Source organism: Grampus griseus (genome assembly GCF_964374135.1).
Source record: "Grampus griseus genome assembly, chromosome: 11".
In the NCBI taxonomy this organism is placed as follows: Eukaryota; Metazoa; Chordata; class Mammalia; order Artiodactyla; family Delphinidae; genus Grampus; species Grampus griseus.
In genome coordinates, this window is record NC_139005.1 from 92,593,774 (window position 1) to 92,611,971 (window position 18,198).

General features: G+C 52.6%; 1 protein-coding gene across 2 annotated transcripts; it reads right to left on the bottom strand.

Moving 5' to 3' along the window:
• Positions 1-4,791: 4,791 nt before the first annotated feature.
• ANKRD54 (ankyrin repeat domain 54) lies at positions 4,792-16,368 on the bottom strand (the record flags this gene model as incomplete). Of its 2 annotated transcripts, XM_082666852.1 has the most annotated exons (8): positions 4,792-6,064; positions 6,402-6,509; positions 6,717-6,841; positions 6,915-6,962; positions 7,464-7,535; positions 9,884-9,982; positions 14,342-14,389; positions 16,044-16,368. In XM_082666852.1, the coding sequence occupies 8 exons, from the start codon at positions 16,366-16,368 to the stop codon at positions 5,990-5,992; spliced, it is 900 nt and encodes a 299-aa protein (XP_082522978.1). In that variant the 3' UTR covers positions 4,792-5,989. The 2 variants fall into 2 exon arrangements, with proteins under 2 accessions (XP_082522978.1, XP_082522979.1); XM_082666853.1 differs by lacking the exon at positions 9,884-9,982.
• Positions 16,369-18,198: the final 1,830 nt, after the last annotated feature.

An 18,198-nucleotide genomic window follows, 5' to 3' on the forward strand; every position in this document is an offset into this window, starting at 1 on the left:
GGCTGCAAGGCAGGCTTTTCCCGGGGAGGGAAAGCAGAATGAGACTGGGGGCAGGGAGACCAGTTAGGAGGCTGGTGTGAGAATCCAGAGAGATGAAGACATCCAAGGCTCCGGCAGTGGGTGGGGAGACGTGGACAGACGGGACAAACCCATACGAGGTGCAGCTGTCGGGACTAAGTGGTGATTAACTGTCATGGGCTAAGCGGTGTCCCAGATGACACCCAGCCTCTGGCTTGGGCTCCTGGGGGTGGCAGTGGGGGTGATGCGGGCAGAGGTCTGGGACGGGAGATGCTGAGCTCAGTTGGAACGCGTTGCGACCAGGGGCCTGGGGACACGGCGGGGGTGTCCGCGGGGCGGCGGTGCACTGGGCACCTGCTGTATCTCAGGCCTTGCACTTGCCTCTGGAAGTTGTGTCTCATCTGCCTCAGAGTTTTGAAGATGGAGAAACTGAGGCTCAGAGAGATTAAGTAACCTGCCCAAGATCACACAGCTAGCCTCAAACAGCTGGGGTCTAAATCAGGTTGGTCTGATTTCAGTTCCACGGTCTTTAGGGAGGAGAAGGGGCAGGTAGGAGTCTTTTGAAGGGGAGGGAGGAACCTGAACATGCAAAGGTGACCTCCACCCACAGCCATCCGCCCTGTGTAGCAAGCGTGGCCCAGGGTGAAACTCAGCCCCGGGGAGGGTGGGCGAGCTGCGGCCCCCGGTACAGCCACGTTATCCAGCACCTCTCCCTGCCTCGGGCCGACGGGAACGGCACCAGCTATCAACTTCGAGCTGTGAACCTGGGGACATAAATACCAATTAACCACCCCGAGGTTTCCTATTAATGAACATCAGTCCTCAGCGCTGATGCAGGGCTCATTTGCGAGTCGCCAGCTGGATCCAAGACGGCATGAGGCCAGAGGGACAGGCTGTGCAGGGGTGGAATTGTTTCTGGCTTAAGAGGACAAGATTGATTTATTGAGGCGTCTGCTTGCTGCCACCTTGCTTCAGAGGCCTGGGCTCTGTGTAGGGGTGAGACTGAAGCAGGAGGAAGGGGGTGAGGAGGGGATGAGGGGCCAGGGGTGCCAGCCTGGAGTTCCTGGGGGTGCTTCAGACGGCTGTGGCGCTGGGGAGGGTGCCGGACTGGGCATCTGGTGGACCTGCCAGGTCAACTCAGAGAGGTGACGTGGTGCACGGGCTGTGAGTCACATCGTTGGGTTTGAACCCTGGCTCCTGCACTTCGTAGCTGACCTGTCTGTTCCTCAGGACCCGTAGAACTGAGCCATCTGAGCCAGGCTGCGTTCTAGGCACACTGCCTCGGGCTGCTCCCTGGTGCTGCCAGCTATATGCGAGGTTTCAAGGGCTCTCCCGGGCGGACCCTTGCCTCCACCAAAAACCCTCACAATCTGGGAATTCCCTGGCCGCCCAGTGGTTAGGACTCCAAGTATCCACTGCCAGGGGCCCGGGTTCGATCCCTGGTCGGGGAACTAAGATCCTACAAGCCACGTGGTGTGGCCAAAAAAAAAACCACCAACCCCTCACAATCCAACTGGGGAGGCGCGACTCACTGTCTCCGCCCCACTGGGCATGCTGACGGCCAAGTGCTTCTATAACACGTGCCGTCCTCCCCAACCTTCAAAGCGGGAGAGTCACCAGGCTGGCGTGGACCAGTCCCAGAGACAAGGGACCACTCCGGCCCCTGGTCTGGGGCTTCAGGTAAGACTCCTTTGCTTCCCTGAGCCTGTTTCCTCAACTGTAAAGGGAACTGATCATATCTCCTTGCAGGCACCGAGGTCTCGGAGTTAGCTTGGGAGCCAGCATCAGGGGGTCTGGGCTAATTCACTTTGGGCCCTATTGCTGGGGGGAGCCAGGGACTTCGTTGGGATTATCCAGGCATCAGTCAGTCCAGCTTCCTGACCTCCTAACCCTGCCCTGGGCTCAGCGTCTGAAGCGATCTGGGGAGCTGGTGGGCTTTTGCCCGGAGCCCGTGGTGCCTGCTCTGGGTAAGGCTGCCTCTGATCTCCAGGGTGGAGGTGACAGCTTGCCTCACCTGCTGTCACCAGGGCACATCTTCAGACCTCAGGATCTCCGCAGCCTGGTCTCACCCCTCTCTCTGGCCAGCCCCTCACGCTCCCAGGCCCTGCATTTTTCCAGGCCATCTCCCGGCCCCAAAGCCAGCTTGTGCCTGTCCATCCTCCAGGCCTGGCTCATGCCGCTCCCAGCTCTCCCACCACCTCGGAAGGCCTGCAATAGTTTGGGCAGCCACCAAAGATCAGCAAAGACCATTCCAGACCCAGCTCAGTCCCGTCACCTCATACTGTCCTCTCTCTCCTCCAGGTGACCTGGTGCAGGCCTTGTCCACCGAGCACACTGTGCAATGTGCTCAGCGAGGAAAGGGCCCACCCCTCCCTGCACAGGGACAGAGACATTCACTCAGGAAGGTCCGTCGGTTTCTACTGTGTCTCAGGAGCACTGGGGGCGTTGGCACTTTGGGAACCTTGGCAGAGATTCCTGGGCTGGGCTGGGTCCTGAGCTGCTGTCTGACCCCAAGCGAGTTACTCTCTGCCTGAGCCTCAATCTTCTGCATCTATAGAATAGTGGGAGCAAGGGCACTGGCTACCCCTTTGGCTGCAAACGCTAAATCAAAGGGCTTGTGTAAAGGGCCTGCTGGCACACAGTAGGAGCTCAGCAAATGTTGTCGCCCTCAGTTTTAGGAAACTCTGCTTCTGAGAAAGCTCTAATTTCAGGCGTGGTGGAAACAGCACGAGCTTTGGGGGTGGGTCCCGGGTCCAGCCCAGCTGCCTGGTTGGGTCACCCTGGCAAACCTGCATTTTCTCACCCGTCCAAAGCACCAGCAAGGCCGGTTATCTCACAGCATGGTTGGGAGAAGTTGTGAACATCTCCCAGGCATTACCACCGTCTGCCATGGGCAAAGGCAGGGATTTTAGTTTGCTTTTCTTGTTCCCTGTTGTATTCCTACCTGGAACATTGCCCAGCACATGGCAAGTGCTTGATAGGTATTTCCAACGTGAATGAAATGGGAGGTATAAAGCAAAGGACCCTACCCAGCCGGGGAAATCAGCAAACAGGACTTCTTCTTACTGCCCCCCCAACCCCCTGGCCCCCTCCCTGCTCCCCCCACCAACTCGGTAGCTCCCAGAGCAGCTAGTAACAGAGCTAACTCCCGTGTGGGCAGTTCTGCATCCTGCTGTGTCCAGTTCTCCATCCTGCCCTGCTCAGCCCAGTCTGCTCAGGGCCAACTTGTGTGTTTTCTGACTCACCCTAATGTCAGGCTGACTTTAACTGGCTGGATCTTCAGAGAGATTTGGGATTGCAGGAAAAATCTTGGCCACAAAAGGATCGAGGCAGATTGGCTAGCTGCCTGGCCGTCTGGCAAGTGTCTGATGGCTGGCCCCCAAGCCACCTTCATCTGTCAAGCCTTTTGTTCACTGTCTGTAGGCCAGGGTGGGGCTCATAATGGCCCCCTCGCTTGCCCCAGTGGGCATCCTCCTAGTTCCATGGCTACAGGGCCAGGGACGGGTGGGCGGGGCACCACAGGGATAGAGGATGCTGCAGGGAGGCGCCCCACTTGCCAGGTGGGGATGGCTTGGTCCAGGCCAAGGACTTGTTAGGGGTTAGCCCGTGAGTCTCCGAGGCAGGTTAGTTATCTTAGAAATGCGCAGTCATCTCAGGGCAATTTCACAGTCTCAGCACGCCCCACCTCCTCAGCTCTGCCAATAGAAAGCAGGCTGCCCTAGGGGATAATGGGTCCCAGAAGTGCCCAGGCAGTCCCCAGGATGCCCTGGGCAGGCCTCTCACCTATCTGCTCCCAAAGTTCTGCAGCAAGAGATCCTAACCTCTTCTGAATGTGGACCCTGCTCAGAATAAATGCTATAGACCCTTTTATCAGTACATGCGTACTCTTCCCACAAAATCTTGCATCGTTTCAGGGGGTTCATACCTCTCTAATGGCCCACTAATTGAACCCCTTAGACCTGAGGTTGAGAAGCCTTGCCTCAAGGCTCTTTAGGGTGATCAGCCCCGGAGGTGTGCTGGAGGGAGGCCCAGAGAAGCAAGCTCACGGAGTTTGAGGTCCCTTCCCTCCCATCCTGCTTCTCCTCTGCCCCGGGCTCTTCCCTGCTCAGCCCCACCCCTGGGGCCAGGGCCAAAGCGGGGCTGTGTCCAGGCACAGGCCCCAGCAGAGCCCCCAGAGGGCAAGCTCTAGCGTGCCCCCTGGGCCTGAGGGGGCAGGCTCACCTGCGGGGGTTAATCACGTGGGCAGGAAGGAAGGGAGAAAGGCCGCCCCGCCCACCCGCCTGTCCCACTCACAGGTCGCTCCTCACCTTCCTCTGGCACACGGCCAGCCCGCAGCCACCCTGCTCACGGCAGCAGCAGCTTGTGTTGCATGGACACACTTTACTGCTTCCTCTGCCCTCCTCTATCCCCAGTTTTGGGGAGGGTACCGTCCCCAACCCTGGCCACCTGGTGGGGCTTGCAGCCTCCCCTCTCCCAGGGTCCTGGAGGCAGCCCCGGGCCTGTACCTCAGCCCCACAGAGAGACCCTTTTTTTCCTTAGGGTCTAGGGAACAGCTGGGTCCCATGAGTTCAGTTCAGGTCTGATCGAGCTGGGATTTGGGAGACAAGCTCCCCTCCTCTGAAAAGCAGCCAGGATGCCAACTGGGTGAGAGGGAAGGTGGGGCAGAGCCAGAGCAGACAGGGACTGCCGATCTGGAAACAGTCTGTCTTTACTCTGCAGTAGAATGGTTCCTGGGAGAGGGCTGGGCACAGCAGGCCCTCCCTTCAGGCTTCCTGCTGTGGCAGATCCCTTCCAGGAGGGGGCGCCGCCTTTGGCGTGTTGGAGTCCCAAGGGGAATAATGTCTGCTCCTATCGGGGCAGAAGTGGCAGGGGGTGGCGGGGTGGGGCTTCTTTGCAATGAGTTTTTGGGCCTTCAAACAACACAAATTTATTCTCTTATGGTTCTGGCAGTCAGAATCTGAGATCTCTCTGAGCTAAAGTCAAGGTGTCGGCAGGCCGGTCCCTTCTGGAAGCTCTGAAGGGAGAATCCATTTCCTCGCCTTTTCCAGCTTCTGGAGGCCGCCTGCATTCCTTGGCTTGTGACCCCTTCCTCGAGTTACTCCGATTTCTTGCTTCCGTCACCACATCTCCTGCTTCCTCTCTGAGCTCCTGCTTCCCTCTAATAAGGATCCGTGTGATTATATCAGGCCCGCCTGGATAATCCAGGACAGTCGCCTTGTCTAAAGACCCTTAATTTAATAACATCTGCAAAGTCCCTTTTGTCATTTAAGGTAATGTTCACAGGTTCCTGGGATCAGTACATGGCCATCCTGGGGGACACTCCTCCACCTACTACAACTAGGCTGCAGAATGGCGACCCCCTCCTGGTGTTTCAATGATTGGGAGAAAAAAGGCTGGGGATTCCCTGCTTTGGGTTCAGCCGGGCCCTTCCTAACCTTGTATTTCTAAGGTCTAGGCTTCACCAACCCCCTCCTTCCAACCAGAGAAACTCACTGCCATGTCTCCTTGAAAGTCCGGTGACAAGCCTAAATCTAAGTGCTGGTGAGAGGTGCGGGGCCAGCCCAGAAGCCCTCTAGGCCAGAGGGTGCCCGCCCTAAGCCAAACCCTGCTGGCCACAACGAGCCCACGGTTGGAGACAGAGAAGGGTCTGGGGCCTGCCGAGGGTGCCAGGGAGGCCATGGGACGAGTGAGGCCTGCTAGGATAGCGCGTCGGCCAGAGCTGAGTGAGGCGTGGCTGCGGCGCCGTGGGAGCCGAAGGAAGACGCTGTGGGCTGTGGTCCCGGCCTCCAGGGACGATGGAGACCGCGGCTGGGAGTGGCGCTGAGGTCAGTGAGGGAGCATCTCTGCCTCACAGCAGCTGGGGGCGAGGGCCTCGGCAGACAAAGTCCCAGGCACTGGGCTTTTCCTTTGTAATGAGAGGGCAGTGGGGCGGGGGAGAGCGGCGGAGCGGGAGGGCAGGGAGCCTCTCTTGCTACCTCTTCTCCATGTTCTGCATCTGCAAACTGAGGGAGGTGAAGCTGGCCAGCAGGTCGGTCACTTCATCCACCTGCGGGATGAAACCGAGGCTCTGTTATGGGGTGCCCCCGGGTCCCCCCAGCAGCACCACAGGCATGGAGGGCAGACACTGTCTCTCCCCGCAGGGCATGTGGTGGCTTCACCATGACTAGGGAGCTGCTGTCTGAGGCTGAATCCTTGCTGCCAGGTGGTCTCAGACCGCCCCAGAGAGAAGGGCCCGGGAAGCTTCAAAGGAAGTGGACAGAGGCTCTGAGGTCCACAGTGGGCGACAGGCCTGCAGCCACGCCTTTCTCCTGCGTCAGAGCAGGGGTGGGCTGGCCCTGAGGCTCCGGCCAGGGCCTGGGTCTGGACCTGCAGCTGCGGCTCACCTGCTCTTTGGTGCTTGTCATCTGGAGGCGGGTGCAGAGGTCATCCAGCCGCTCCCGCTGCTCGTGCCGCCCCAGGCGCTCCAGGTACTCCCTCAGCATCTGGATGATCTGAAACCGGAGGGTGGGCTGAGGGTGTGCTGGGAGGCACAGAGCGGCCTGATGCTGCTGCCGAGGGGCACAGTGGAACAGGTGCCAGCTGGGGTCCGCGTGAAGCCACCCAGGAGCCCTGGTGCCGAAGGTGGGCGTGTCTGTGGTTCGGGCAGCACCTGCCCAGGGTTTGCTCGGGGCCGCAGCTCAGCTGAGGGGGGCGCTCACCTGCTTCACCTCCAGCCGCACGGCCTCCAGGCACTGGGAGTGGCCTTCCTGCAGGATGTTGAGCTTCGACTTGGCCAGGTGCAGGGGCGTGCGGCCCGCTCGGTCCAGGGCATCTACCCGGGCCCCTGTGGGCAGGCAGAGGTGAGCATGCTGGGGGTGAGGGGGAGAGAGGAGGGAGAAGGGGAGGAGACCACTCACCTCCTCGCAGCAGTGTGGTGATGACAGGGACGTGGTTGGTGCAGGCCGCTGAGGGAGAAGAACAGGGACTGAGAGTCCAGGACCACTGGGGCTTGGCCTGGGTGCCCACCGGAGGAGCAGGACTGTCTCTGAGGGTCCCGATGCCAGGTCACGCCCCCTGAGAAGGCATCCCCAAGGCAGCAACTGGGAGGGACTCGGTGATCAAATCCGACTCCCTCCCTGTACAGCTGGGGAAACTGAGGCTTGGAGACGGGACCTGCCTCACCGTGAGCCACAGTGTGAGTCAGCCTCAAGGCGGGAACCTCCCCTAACAGAGCTGCTGCTGAGTCAGCTCAGGTTGTAAAATCAGCTCTGCTCAGGGCACAGCCAACTGGTGATGGATGGGGACAGCCACGGGACACAGTCCGAGGGGAGTGTGGCCCTGGGGGCTCAGGCTCCCCCCAGATGACAGCAGAGCCTGCTGGGAGCCTGCAGGACCCCAGGCTCTCCATCAGAGGAGCCTGTCTGTGCTGCAGAGAAGGGTGTCTCGGCAGCTCGCCAGGCACTTACCCAGGTGCAGTGGTGTGTTCCCCAGCCCGTCTCGCTGATTGGGGTCGGCTCCATGGTCCAGAAGCAGCTGCACTGGAAACAGGAAAACCCAAGAGGAGCTGTTGGGGGCTTCTATGAGCAGCACCCTAACCCCACCCGTGACCTAGCTAAAGAGGCTCGCTCAAAGTGGGGGACACTGAAAGCTCACACAGTCCCCCACGCTGTTTCATCCACTCACTCACTGGCTCATTCGCCCCTAAGGCTCATGTGCAGGACTCTAGGGCCAGGAACTGAGGATTCTGGGAGGGCCCCCTGGCCTATGCAGGCATTACGGGACTGAGACTCTAGGGGTTAAAGAAAGTTCTTCCAATAGCAGTGGCTGCTAGTGAAGGCTCTCAAGGGCATTTTCTGCTCCTTCCACAGCCAAGCACCAGAGTGGGAATTAGGCCAATAGAAGATGCTGAGCACCCCCTCCTCACGAGTCTCTATGTCACATCAGGGGCAGGCTGTGGTGTCACCAGGGCTCACCAGTTACCCAGATGGATGTGCAGGCAGACTAACTCACATGAGGAGGCCAATCTGAGCCTCACAACATATACAGAAACTAATTCAGGAGGGACCATGACCTAAATGTGAAAGCTATAACAGTCAGGCCTGTAGAAGAGAACAGGAGAATATCTTCACAACCTTGGGACAGGCAAAGATTTCCGAAACAGGTCACAAAAATACTAACCATAAAAAAGAAAAGATTGATAAATTGGAATCATTAAAATTAAGAACTTGTGGGACTTTCCTAGTGGCGCAGTGGATAAGAATCCGCCTGCCAATGCAGGGCACACAGGTTCGATCCCTGGTGCAGAAGATTCCACATGCCGTGGAGCAACTAAGCCCGTGCACCACAACTACTGAGCCTGCGAGCCACTACTACTGAAGCCCGCACTCCTAGAGCCTGTGCTCCGCAGCAAGAGAAACCACCGCAATGAAAAGCCTGTGCACCGCAACAAAGAGTAGCGCCCGCTCACCGCAACTAGAGAAAGCCCGTGTGCAGCAATGAAGACCCAACGCAGCCAAATATAAATAAATAAATAAAAATAAATAAAATTAAAATTAAGAACTTGTGTTCATCAAATGAGAACATTCAGAGAACAAACAGGCAAGCTGAGAAAGTCATTTATATTTAATAAATGATTTATGTCCAGAATATATGAAGAATTTCTACAAATCAATAAGAAAAAGATAGGCAACTTGTTAAAAAAAATGGACAAGAGACTTGAACAGATACTCCACAAAAGAGGATACAAAAATGGCCAATAAATACCTGAAGATGTGCTCAACATTACTGACCATCAGAGAAACGCAAGTTAAACCACAAGGAGATACCACTATACCAGAAGGGCTAAAATTTAAAAGAGATAATACCAAGCACTGCCAAGGATGTGGGAAAATGTGGAACTCTCTCACAGTGCTGGTGGGAGTGTATATGGGTAGAACCATCTTTGGGAAAAGTTCGGTAGTACACGCTAGCTAAACATGTGTGTACCCCAGTGACCCAACAATTCTAACACAGATAAGTGCTTATATCCATCAGGTCACATGTACAAAAATGTTCCTAGCAGCTTTGCTCCTCCTAATAGTCCAGACCTGGAAAAAACACAAATGCCCATCAATAGTAGAACGGGTGAACCATGGTCCGTCACGCGATGAAACACCAGCCAGCAATGAGAGCAAAGAACTACCATTACTCACAACCTTCAGGGATGAGTCTCAAGAATATACTTCCTTTTCTTGTATTTTGGCCGCGCAGCATGTGGGATCCTAGTTCCCCGACTAGGGACAGAACCCTCCCCCATGCATTGGAAGCGCAGAGACTTAACCACTGGACCACCAGGGAAGTCCCTCAAGGATATAATTTTGAGTGAAAGAATTCAAGATACAAAAGAGTGCATATTCTGTGCTTCCATTTATGTGAAATTGAAAAACAGGCAAAACTAATCTATGGTGATCAAGGTCCACGCAGGGGTAAGGACTGGAAGGGGCATGAGGCAGGCTGCTGGGTGCTGAAAATATTCTATATTTTGATCCAGGAGGCGGTTACAGCAGTGTATACACACAGAAAGCTCACTGTTTATAAGTTATACCACGTCCAAAAAAAACTTATAAAAAAGGGGGGGCTGTCCCGCTGCTGCCCTTAGCACTGAGTAAATGCTGCCTGAACGTCTTGAAGGACTGGTCCGACCTCAGAGGCAATCATATTCTTTCCCCTGGTGGACCCCTGGCCCGGTCTGGCAGTGCCAGTTCCACAGGCTAAAGGAGTGAGAGGGGCTGGGTCTTCCTTATATCCAGCACCCGGCTGAGCAGACAGCAGATCCTCCCCCAGCCCCTCAGAAGTGATGCTACTCGCCCAGCCTCCCTCCCTCCCCCTCCCCCTCCCCAGGACTCACCAATCTGGTCATTGCCGTTGCAGGAGGCAAAGTGTAGGGCTGTGCGGCCCTTGTCGTCAGCTGCACAGGGATCCGCGCCATCTTCCAGCAGCTGCTGCACTGACACCACGAAGACAGAGGGAGCAAGTGGAGAGAGCGGCAGTGTTAGCCAGGCTGCAGCCCCAGGGGATAGATGGGGATGCTCAGGGGCCCTTCCAGGCAAGGCATTGACAATGTTTGGGAGAGCCAGTCCCTCCTAGATGCTGGCCCCACGGGGACTGCCACGACAAGGGACTTGTTCTCCTGAGGACACAACTGAGGGCCCGTATTCTGGGTGCTCAAACTACGTGTCTAGGGATAAAACATCATAGAAGAATCTCGGCCCTCAGGGTCAGAAATTTGGGCGCCGTGGAAGTCCCCGGCGTGGACTCGGGCCCCGCCCCTCTCCCTGCATCTGGCTGCACATCCATTCCAGCTGGACACAGCCGAGCGAGCTGTGGGCTGATTCTTACTTTGCTCCCAGGAGGCAGCCCTTTAGAGTGGACGGAGCACAGGCTCTGCCACACAGACCAAGTCCCAGGCTAAACTAAGCAAAAAGGAAAGGAGTTCATTGCCAACAGCACGGGGCAGTGGGAAGGCCTAGATTTAGGCCCCCGTTCACCAGCGAATGGGAGGAATCTCTGCCCTGCTAACCTCCAGAGTTGCTGTAATGAGAATAATGGATGAGCAATTCCTTCCTTGAAAAGTACAGAGCCATTATAAAATGTGAGGCATTGTGCATTACACGTCCACGTCAACTGAAAGGCAGAACTTACCGCCAAACATCATTCAGAGCAAGAAACAAAATGCTCTAGTAAGCCCCCAGCAAAGCTCTCAAGGACTTGAGTCCTTCCAAATGAAATCCAGGTATCTCCTGCTTTGTGAATCTCTCTCATCTCCTCAAGCTGAGTGAGCTGCCCCCTCTCCTGCATCCCCATAGTGCCCTGTTCATCCTGCTACTCTCAAATTCATATGCTGTGCTCTTTTAGAGTAACTACGACTGTAGACGGAGCACCAGCCAGGCGTCAGGTACCTGACTGCCAAACCCCTCAACCACTCAGCACAGTATCACATCCATGGTACAGATCAGGAGACAGACTCCAGCCCAAGCCAACAGGAGGCCAAGCTGGGATAGGAACCCAGGTTTCTCTGGCTCGAGAACTTACACCTCTCCAACTAAATACAGGACTTCAGTTTCCTCGGGTTTTTTTTTTTTTTTTAGAAGTGGTGTTGCTTTATACTCTTCTTCTCCAACTATTCTGTAGGTTTTTTGTTTTGTTTCTTAATATCTTGGACCAAGATATGACTTGCCCTGCTCCATGAATGTTGCTGACTGACTGAATAAATGAACGAATGAAGGTGGTGGGAAAGGGTTATGAGAGTGGAGGAGAAGGAGAAGCTTCCAGTCACCTCTGTGTTCATCACCAAACGAGGGCCAGTATCCAAGAGATAGAGCAAAGCTAAAATAGTCAGTTCCAGTTCTGTGATTTGTGCAGCTACAGTCTTTATGGAAAGCACTTCAGCAACATCTATCAGAAGCCATCAAGATGGGCGTATCCTTTGAGGTAACAACCCCATTCCTGGGAAATTATCTTAAAAATGAAAAGCCAGTGTGCAAACATGTGACTGACTAAATAACTCTTGCTTTGTCCCTCTGAAGGCATCATGTGCGTCCACTACAAATTGTGGTTATAACTGAGGCATGGAATTGCAAGGTGATTTCTACTTTTTACTTTATAAGCTTCAAAAAAATTGTACAGCTACATATTCATTCTATAAATAGGAAAGAATAACGCTTCCGTTTTGAAAAGACAAATGGTTATGAAGACTATGAAAAATGTTTATGATACACAAAACATTATGCGGGCTACAAAATTGTGTATACAGCACAGTTTGCAAGCCCTTCAAGAAACTTCCTCTGTATAGGAAAAAGGACAGGAAGGATATTCACCAAAATATTAACAGAGATTCCTTTGCTGACATTAAGGATGTTTTTCATGAAGATTTTTCTAATTTTCAAAACATTTTAAATGCCCATATTATTTTCACATTTAAAATCTTTTAAATGATTATGAATTCACAGAAAGGCACTTACGATTTAACGATAGCAGGGTATAAACTTTACATCCACTGTAATTGCTAACCTATACCAAAAAAACCAACAAACATGCAGAGCAAGATTAAACAAAATGCTAACCATACAGGAAAAGGAATGAAGAGGCCAATCTACAGCCACTTTCGCTGTCAGAGTCCTGCAAGGGCCTGGTAAATCTAAGAGCCACTTAGATTTGAAGATGGGTGTGTCACAGACTCTGAATGGAAAATTACAGCATTTCCACCAAAATAATAAAACCATCATGTGGACACCTGATTCAAGATAAACTAGATGTGGAACTTCCCTGGTGGCGCAAAGGCTAAGAATCCGCCTGCCAATGCAGGGGACACGGGTTCAAGCCCTGGACCAGGAAGATCCCACATGCTGCGGAGCAACTAAGCCCGTGTGCCACAACTAGTGAGACTACGCTCCAGAGCCCACGTGCCACAACTACTGAAGCCCACATGCCTAGGGCCTGTGCTCCACAACAAAGAGAAGCCACCACAATGAGAAGCCCTCGCACCACAACGAAGAGTAGCCCCTGCTCACCACAGCTAGAGAAAGCCCGTGCACAGCAACAAAGACCCAACGCAGCCAAAAATAAATTTAAAAAAAAAAGATAAACTAGAATATAGCCAGTATTTTATAATAACTATAAATGGAGTATAACCTGTAAAAATTGTGAATCTCTATACTGTACACTTGTAACTTATATAATATTGTACATCAACTATACTTCAATTTAAAAAAGAGAGAGGGACTTCCCTGGTGGTCCAGTAGTTAAGAATCTGCCTTCCGATGCAGGGTACGTGGATTCGATCCCTGGTCAGGGAACTAAGATCCCACATGCCACAGGGCAACTAACCCGAGCGCCACAACTACTGAGCTCACGCGCCTCAACTAGAGAGCCTGCAGGCCGCAACCTACAGAGCCCATGTGCCGTAACCTACAGAGTCCATGTGCTCTGGAACCCGTGCGCCACAACTACAGAGCCCACGTGCCCTGGAGCTTGCATGCCACGACTAGAGAAGAGAAAACCCACACGTTACAACTAGAGAGAAGCCCATGCGTCGCAACAAAAGATCCCGCATGCCTCAACTAAGACCCAACGCGGCCGGAAAAAAAAAAAAAAAAAAACTAATTAATAAATCTTTAAGTAAATAAATGTGAGAAAGAAAATAAAAGAAAATAAACCCATTTTAAAAAAAAAAGATAAACTAGACTTTCTGTGAAACGGAGGTGTAATTAAAATATTCTCTGGCCACACACTCAAGATATTAAAAAGAGAACACATCATCTTTCCTTGAAAAGCTATATAGGTTGCTACCCAAATATTCCACAATATTAAAGTTCATGGAAAAGAGATAAAAGTGGAGAGCGCTGGAAACCCCTCCAGTTTCCAGGCCTGCTCACTATGCTCTGCCAGGGATAAGGGACCCACTCTAGGCCTGTGTTTTAACGCCCAGCTCCCTGAGGGGAACGACCTTCTCTCCACGCCTGCTATAAACGGGCTCTTATCCCTCGGCTGACTTTGAAGATGAAGGTAGAAAACTACGAGGTGGAAAAGGCGGGGAAACAGATCTCCCTTGAGCCTCCAGAAAGAAATACAGACACTTTGATTTCAGCCTGGTGAGACCTGTGTTAGACTTCCGACCTATAGAACTGTCTGATGATAAACTTGTGTTGTTTTACATTATCTTTGTGGTAATTTGTTACAGCGGCCAAAGAAAACCCATATACCACTTTTCCCTGATTCACAGAAAGAATTGTCAGTGAATACAATTAAAATTTTTTTCCTATAGCTTGTCTTGTAGCTTTGATGCTGCTACTGCCCTGTCAGCTAGCAAATGGTGAAGAGCAACAACAAAAAACAAAGTGGTGTCCTGCTAGGAGCCTCTCCCATGCCTTTCAGATGTTCTGTCAACTAAAGTTTGAGAACCACTGACCCAACTACCACAAGGCCTCAGGGAGCAGTTGAAAGTGGTGGCTCTCCTGGCACTTCAAATTGACTGTTCATTCCCATTAACCACAAGTTCCAAAAAGCTCCTACTCTGCGGCTGGGTGCCAGGGATACAAAAGCAGACATGGTCCCCACCACCATGGAGCCCACAGGATGATAAACACTATGACATCAGGAAGTACAGGGTGACAGGGAAGCATGGGAAGAGTGAGCATCTGAGCCAGACTTGTCATCTGCAAGATGACTGCAGTTATACAATAAGTACAGCGAGCCTGGTCCTAGGGGTGAGCCAGCAGAATTCAAGCACTGTCTTCCCAGATGTTGGTTACCTGGATTCTTCCTTCCCCGACCAGACCGGGGAGCTGGACTCACTCTGCACACTCACCTGTTTCCACATCGTTGGCATTGGCTGAATCCCTCAGCCTCTTCAGAGCTGTGAAGACAATAAGAGTGCCAGTTAAAAAAAAAAAACAAACCAGCAATGGCCATGATGAAGCAAAAAGTGATGGCTTCCTAGCTACCCACCACTCTGCCACAATGGCATCTAAAGAGAAAGAGAGGGCTTCCCCGGTGGCGCAGAGGTTGAGAGTCCGCCTGCCGATGCAGGGGACAAGGGTTCGTGCCCCGGTCCAGGAAGATCCCACATGCCGTGGAGCGGCTGGGCCCGTGAGCCATGGCCATTGAGCCTGCGCGTCTGGACCCTGTGCTCCACAGGGGCAGAGGCCACAACAGTGAGACGCCCGCGTACCGCAAAAAAAAAAAAAAAAAAAAAGAGAAAGAGAGGGGCCAGGATACAAGTGACACTACCTCGGGAACCAGGAGAAACCTGAAAGGTGACACAGCTAGTGCAAAAGCCACATTTTGTAGCAAATCCTCCAAGGCCTTTGGAGGCAGATCTTGGCTCTGCCACTTGTCGGAGCTGGGTGACCGTGAACAAGTTAGTTAACCCCCTGGGCCTCAGGTCTATCACCTGCAAAACAAGGTTGAGCTCTTTCCTGACAGGCCTGAGTTGTTGCAAAGACCAAATGAGGTGATTTACACGGAAGCGCTCTGTGAGCTGGTTACACAGATAATCTTATATCCTCTTTCAAAACAGACCACTCCCAAATGACTTACTTAAATTTGATGATTCCTATGGAGAAACTTTTTTCTCCACAATGACACTACCTGTATATTAGAGGCTAATAGAAAGCAATGCCTTTATCATCAGAGAAATGGACAAAAATTGCAATTCATATATATAACGATTCCTTACATTCATATAGCACTTTCAAATTTTCATTTAATCTTCATAACACCACTAAGATACAAGTAGGTATTAAAGGGCCCCTAAAAGTCCCCATTCTTAAAACTTTCAGGGTTTCCATGGCATCCATAAAATGTAAAAGACAATATGGTAGAAGTACCAGAGCAGGAGTTCTAATACCAGCATAGCCAATTTCTAGCTATGTGACTTGGAGCAAGACAATTTCTCTGAACCTCAGTTTCACCTTCAGTAAAATGGGAACAGTATCTGGATCTCAGTGAGTTATGACGAGGATCAGAAATGATCAGAAACCACCCAACAGTGTTTGGCACACAACAAAGGCAGAATAATAACTATATATTCCTTACCTTACTTAATAACTCTGGCAACATCCCTGTAAAGCATACCATACCCATTCTACAGATGAGAAAACTAAAGCTGAAAGGTTCTACAGTTTGCCTAAGACCTAAATGAGATAGAAAAGTCCAATCCAGGTCTGTGCATTTAAAGAAGTAAGTTGGTAGGACTTGGCTCTGATATCATAATATTCTCCAGTATCCCATTTATTATCTACAAATAAACACCTGGAGTCAGGAAAAGTTTCTATTCAAGAACTACCAAATGTGAAAAGCCACCGGGACTGGTTCTGAGCGGGAAGACTACTTTTTTTACACTCATGGTCCTTAGCAGCTATAATTCTACTATTGGTACTGAAAGTGGACTCAGGGGTCACTCCAGGTCCGTAACTCAGACGTCGGAGGACACCATCCTGAACGGGCTGGGGAGATCAGGGCCCGATTCTCAGCCGAGGGCCAGCCCCGCCTCCCGCCGCGCTCCTCACCGTGCACCTCCTTGCCCGTGGGCCCGAGCCGGCGGTGGGGCCTGGCGGCGCGCCTCAGCCGTCCGGAGGGGATCTTACAGAGCAGCTCATCGCGGGGCTCCGCCTCCTGCTGCCACAGGACGTGAAGGTAGCGTAGCGGGGACTGGGCCCCGCCGGCCGCTCGGCCCGGGAGCCCCGCGCCGCCGCCCAGCGCAGACCCGAAGTCGGCGAAGGAGAAGAGGCCCTCGGGCCCCGTCAACGGCTCTGGCGCCACCGCGCACTCGCCATCCGAGCTCGAGCGGCCAGAGCGCGACTCTTCGTCCGCGCCCCCGGCGGCGGCTGCCATGGCAACGGCTCCGTGCTGGCCTGGCCGCGGGAGCCTCGTGCTTGTGGGACCGACCGACCCGCTTCCCTCCGCCCTAAGGCTCGCTGTCAGAGGACAAGCGGGCGGGCCTGGCCTGCAACCACGGCAACCGAACGGGGGGCGGGCTCGGGCCGCAAGCGGGGCAGTTCCGGACCAATGAAAACCCTTCCAGCCTAACCCCCACCCCCTACAGCCAAACGGGAGTGGTACGGGCCGAAGAACTTGGTTCGCTGCAGCGTGACTGACGGATATAAGAACCAATCATAAATTTGAGATGCCCAAGTCTTCGCCGTACGTCCCTAAGCGGAGCCAATAAAACAGCGGAGTTTAAGACACTTTTTTTCTTCCCATTTCTCCCATCGGATCAAGGGAAAGATAACTGGCAGATGCCCTAGCCAGTCATGTTAAGATGATTTGCAGCCAATCACAAAGGAAAGTGAAGAAGGCAAAGGAAAGGGATTGAGAGATAAGAAAATGTGTAAATCAATGACCGTTAAAAAAAAAAAAAAACAACACAGAACTTCCCACAAATACAGAATGTAAGTAGGAAAGTGAGAATATGTTAAAATGTGGGGCTAGCAACACGAACTGTGGATAGTTTCTAAATGCGATAGATCCCGTTCGTTCTCTCGGTAACTCTGGGGTTGATCACTGATTTACAAAGAATTCTATAATTCAACACCAGAGCGACCGACGCTTGAGTCCGAGAGCCAGTCACTGACCCAGGTAATTCTCTGTGCTAGGTCCTGGACGCAGAATCAGACTCGGTGCCTTCTGAGACGCTCAAGTGGGATGGGAGAAGTCAGAGCCGGAAGCGGAAGTGTACCGCAAACAGCTGATGATGAGCTTAGCAACCACTCCCAGGTGCACTGTTTTGTAGAATTTTCACAACCCTGAATCCCACAAACACTTCTATAAAGTGAGCAAGGAGGACCATCCCTATTTTATAGACGAGGAGCTGAAACCAGAGAGATCACGGACTTGTTCATGGAGGCCCAGCTCTCTTGAGAGGAAGGCTGTGTCCAGGAAAAAGTTGTTCCTTGTCATTCAACGCAGTGAAAATATAATCTTGGGCTTCCCTGGTGGCGCAGTGGTTAAGAATTCGCCTGCCAATCCAGGGGACACAGGTTGGAGCCCTGGTCCGGGAAGATCCCACATGCCACAGAGCAACTAAGCCCGTGCGCCACAACTACTGAGCCGGCGCTCTGGAGCCCGCGAGCAGCAACTACTGAAGCTCTTGCGCCTGGAGCCGGTGCTCCGCAGCAAGAGAAGCCACCGCAATGAGAAGCCCGCGCACCTCAACAAATAGTAGCCCCCCGCTCGCCACAACTAGAGAAAACCCTGCGCAGCAGCGAAGACCCAACTCAGCCAAAAATAAATAAAGAAAATTAGAAAAACAAAAAGAAAATGTAATCTTTCTCTGACAGTTGAAAAACACTTTCAGATTTTGCAGTGTTCTCAGAACACCACTATGAGGTTTATCATTGTAATGTATGGAGAAAAATGTTTATTTGAATTCTTCTCCTCTGCCCGATGCGGGAGAAGGACATATGCCAACTCCACTTGTAGCTAGAAGGAAACCGAGGAAAGAAAGAAACATTGAACGCGTACCATTTACCAAGTGCTTGATATGTATTTTACCATTTAGTTCTCCTTCACAAGAGTCTTAGCAGGTAGATATTATTATACCCACTTTGCAGATTAGGAAATTGTAGTCCCTAGATGTCATATGAATTGTCCAGGGGTACGGGACTAGAAATTTGGAGGACTGGGATTTGAACCCAGAAAAGTCTTCTCTTTCCATCACGCTGA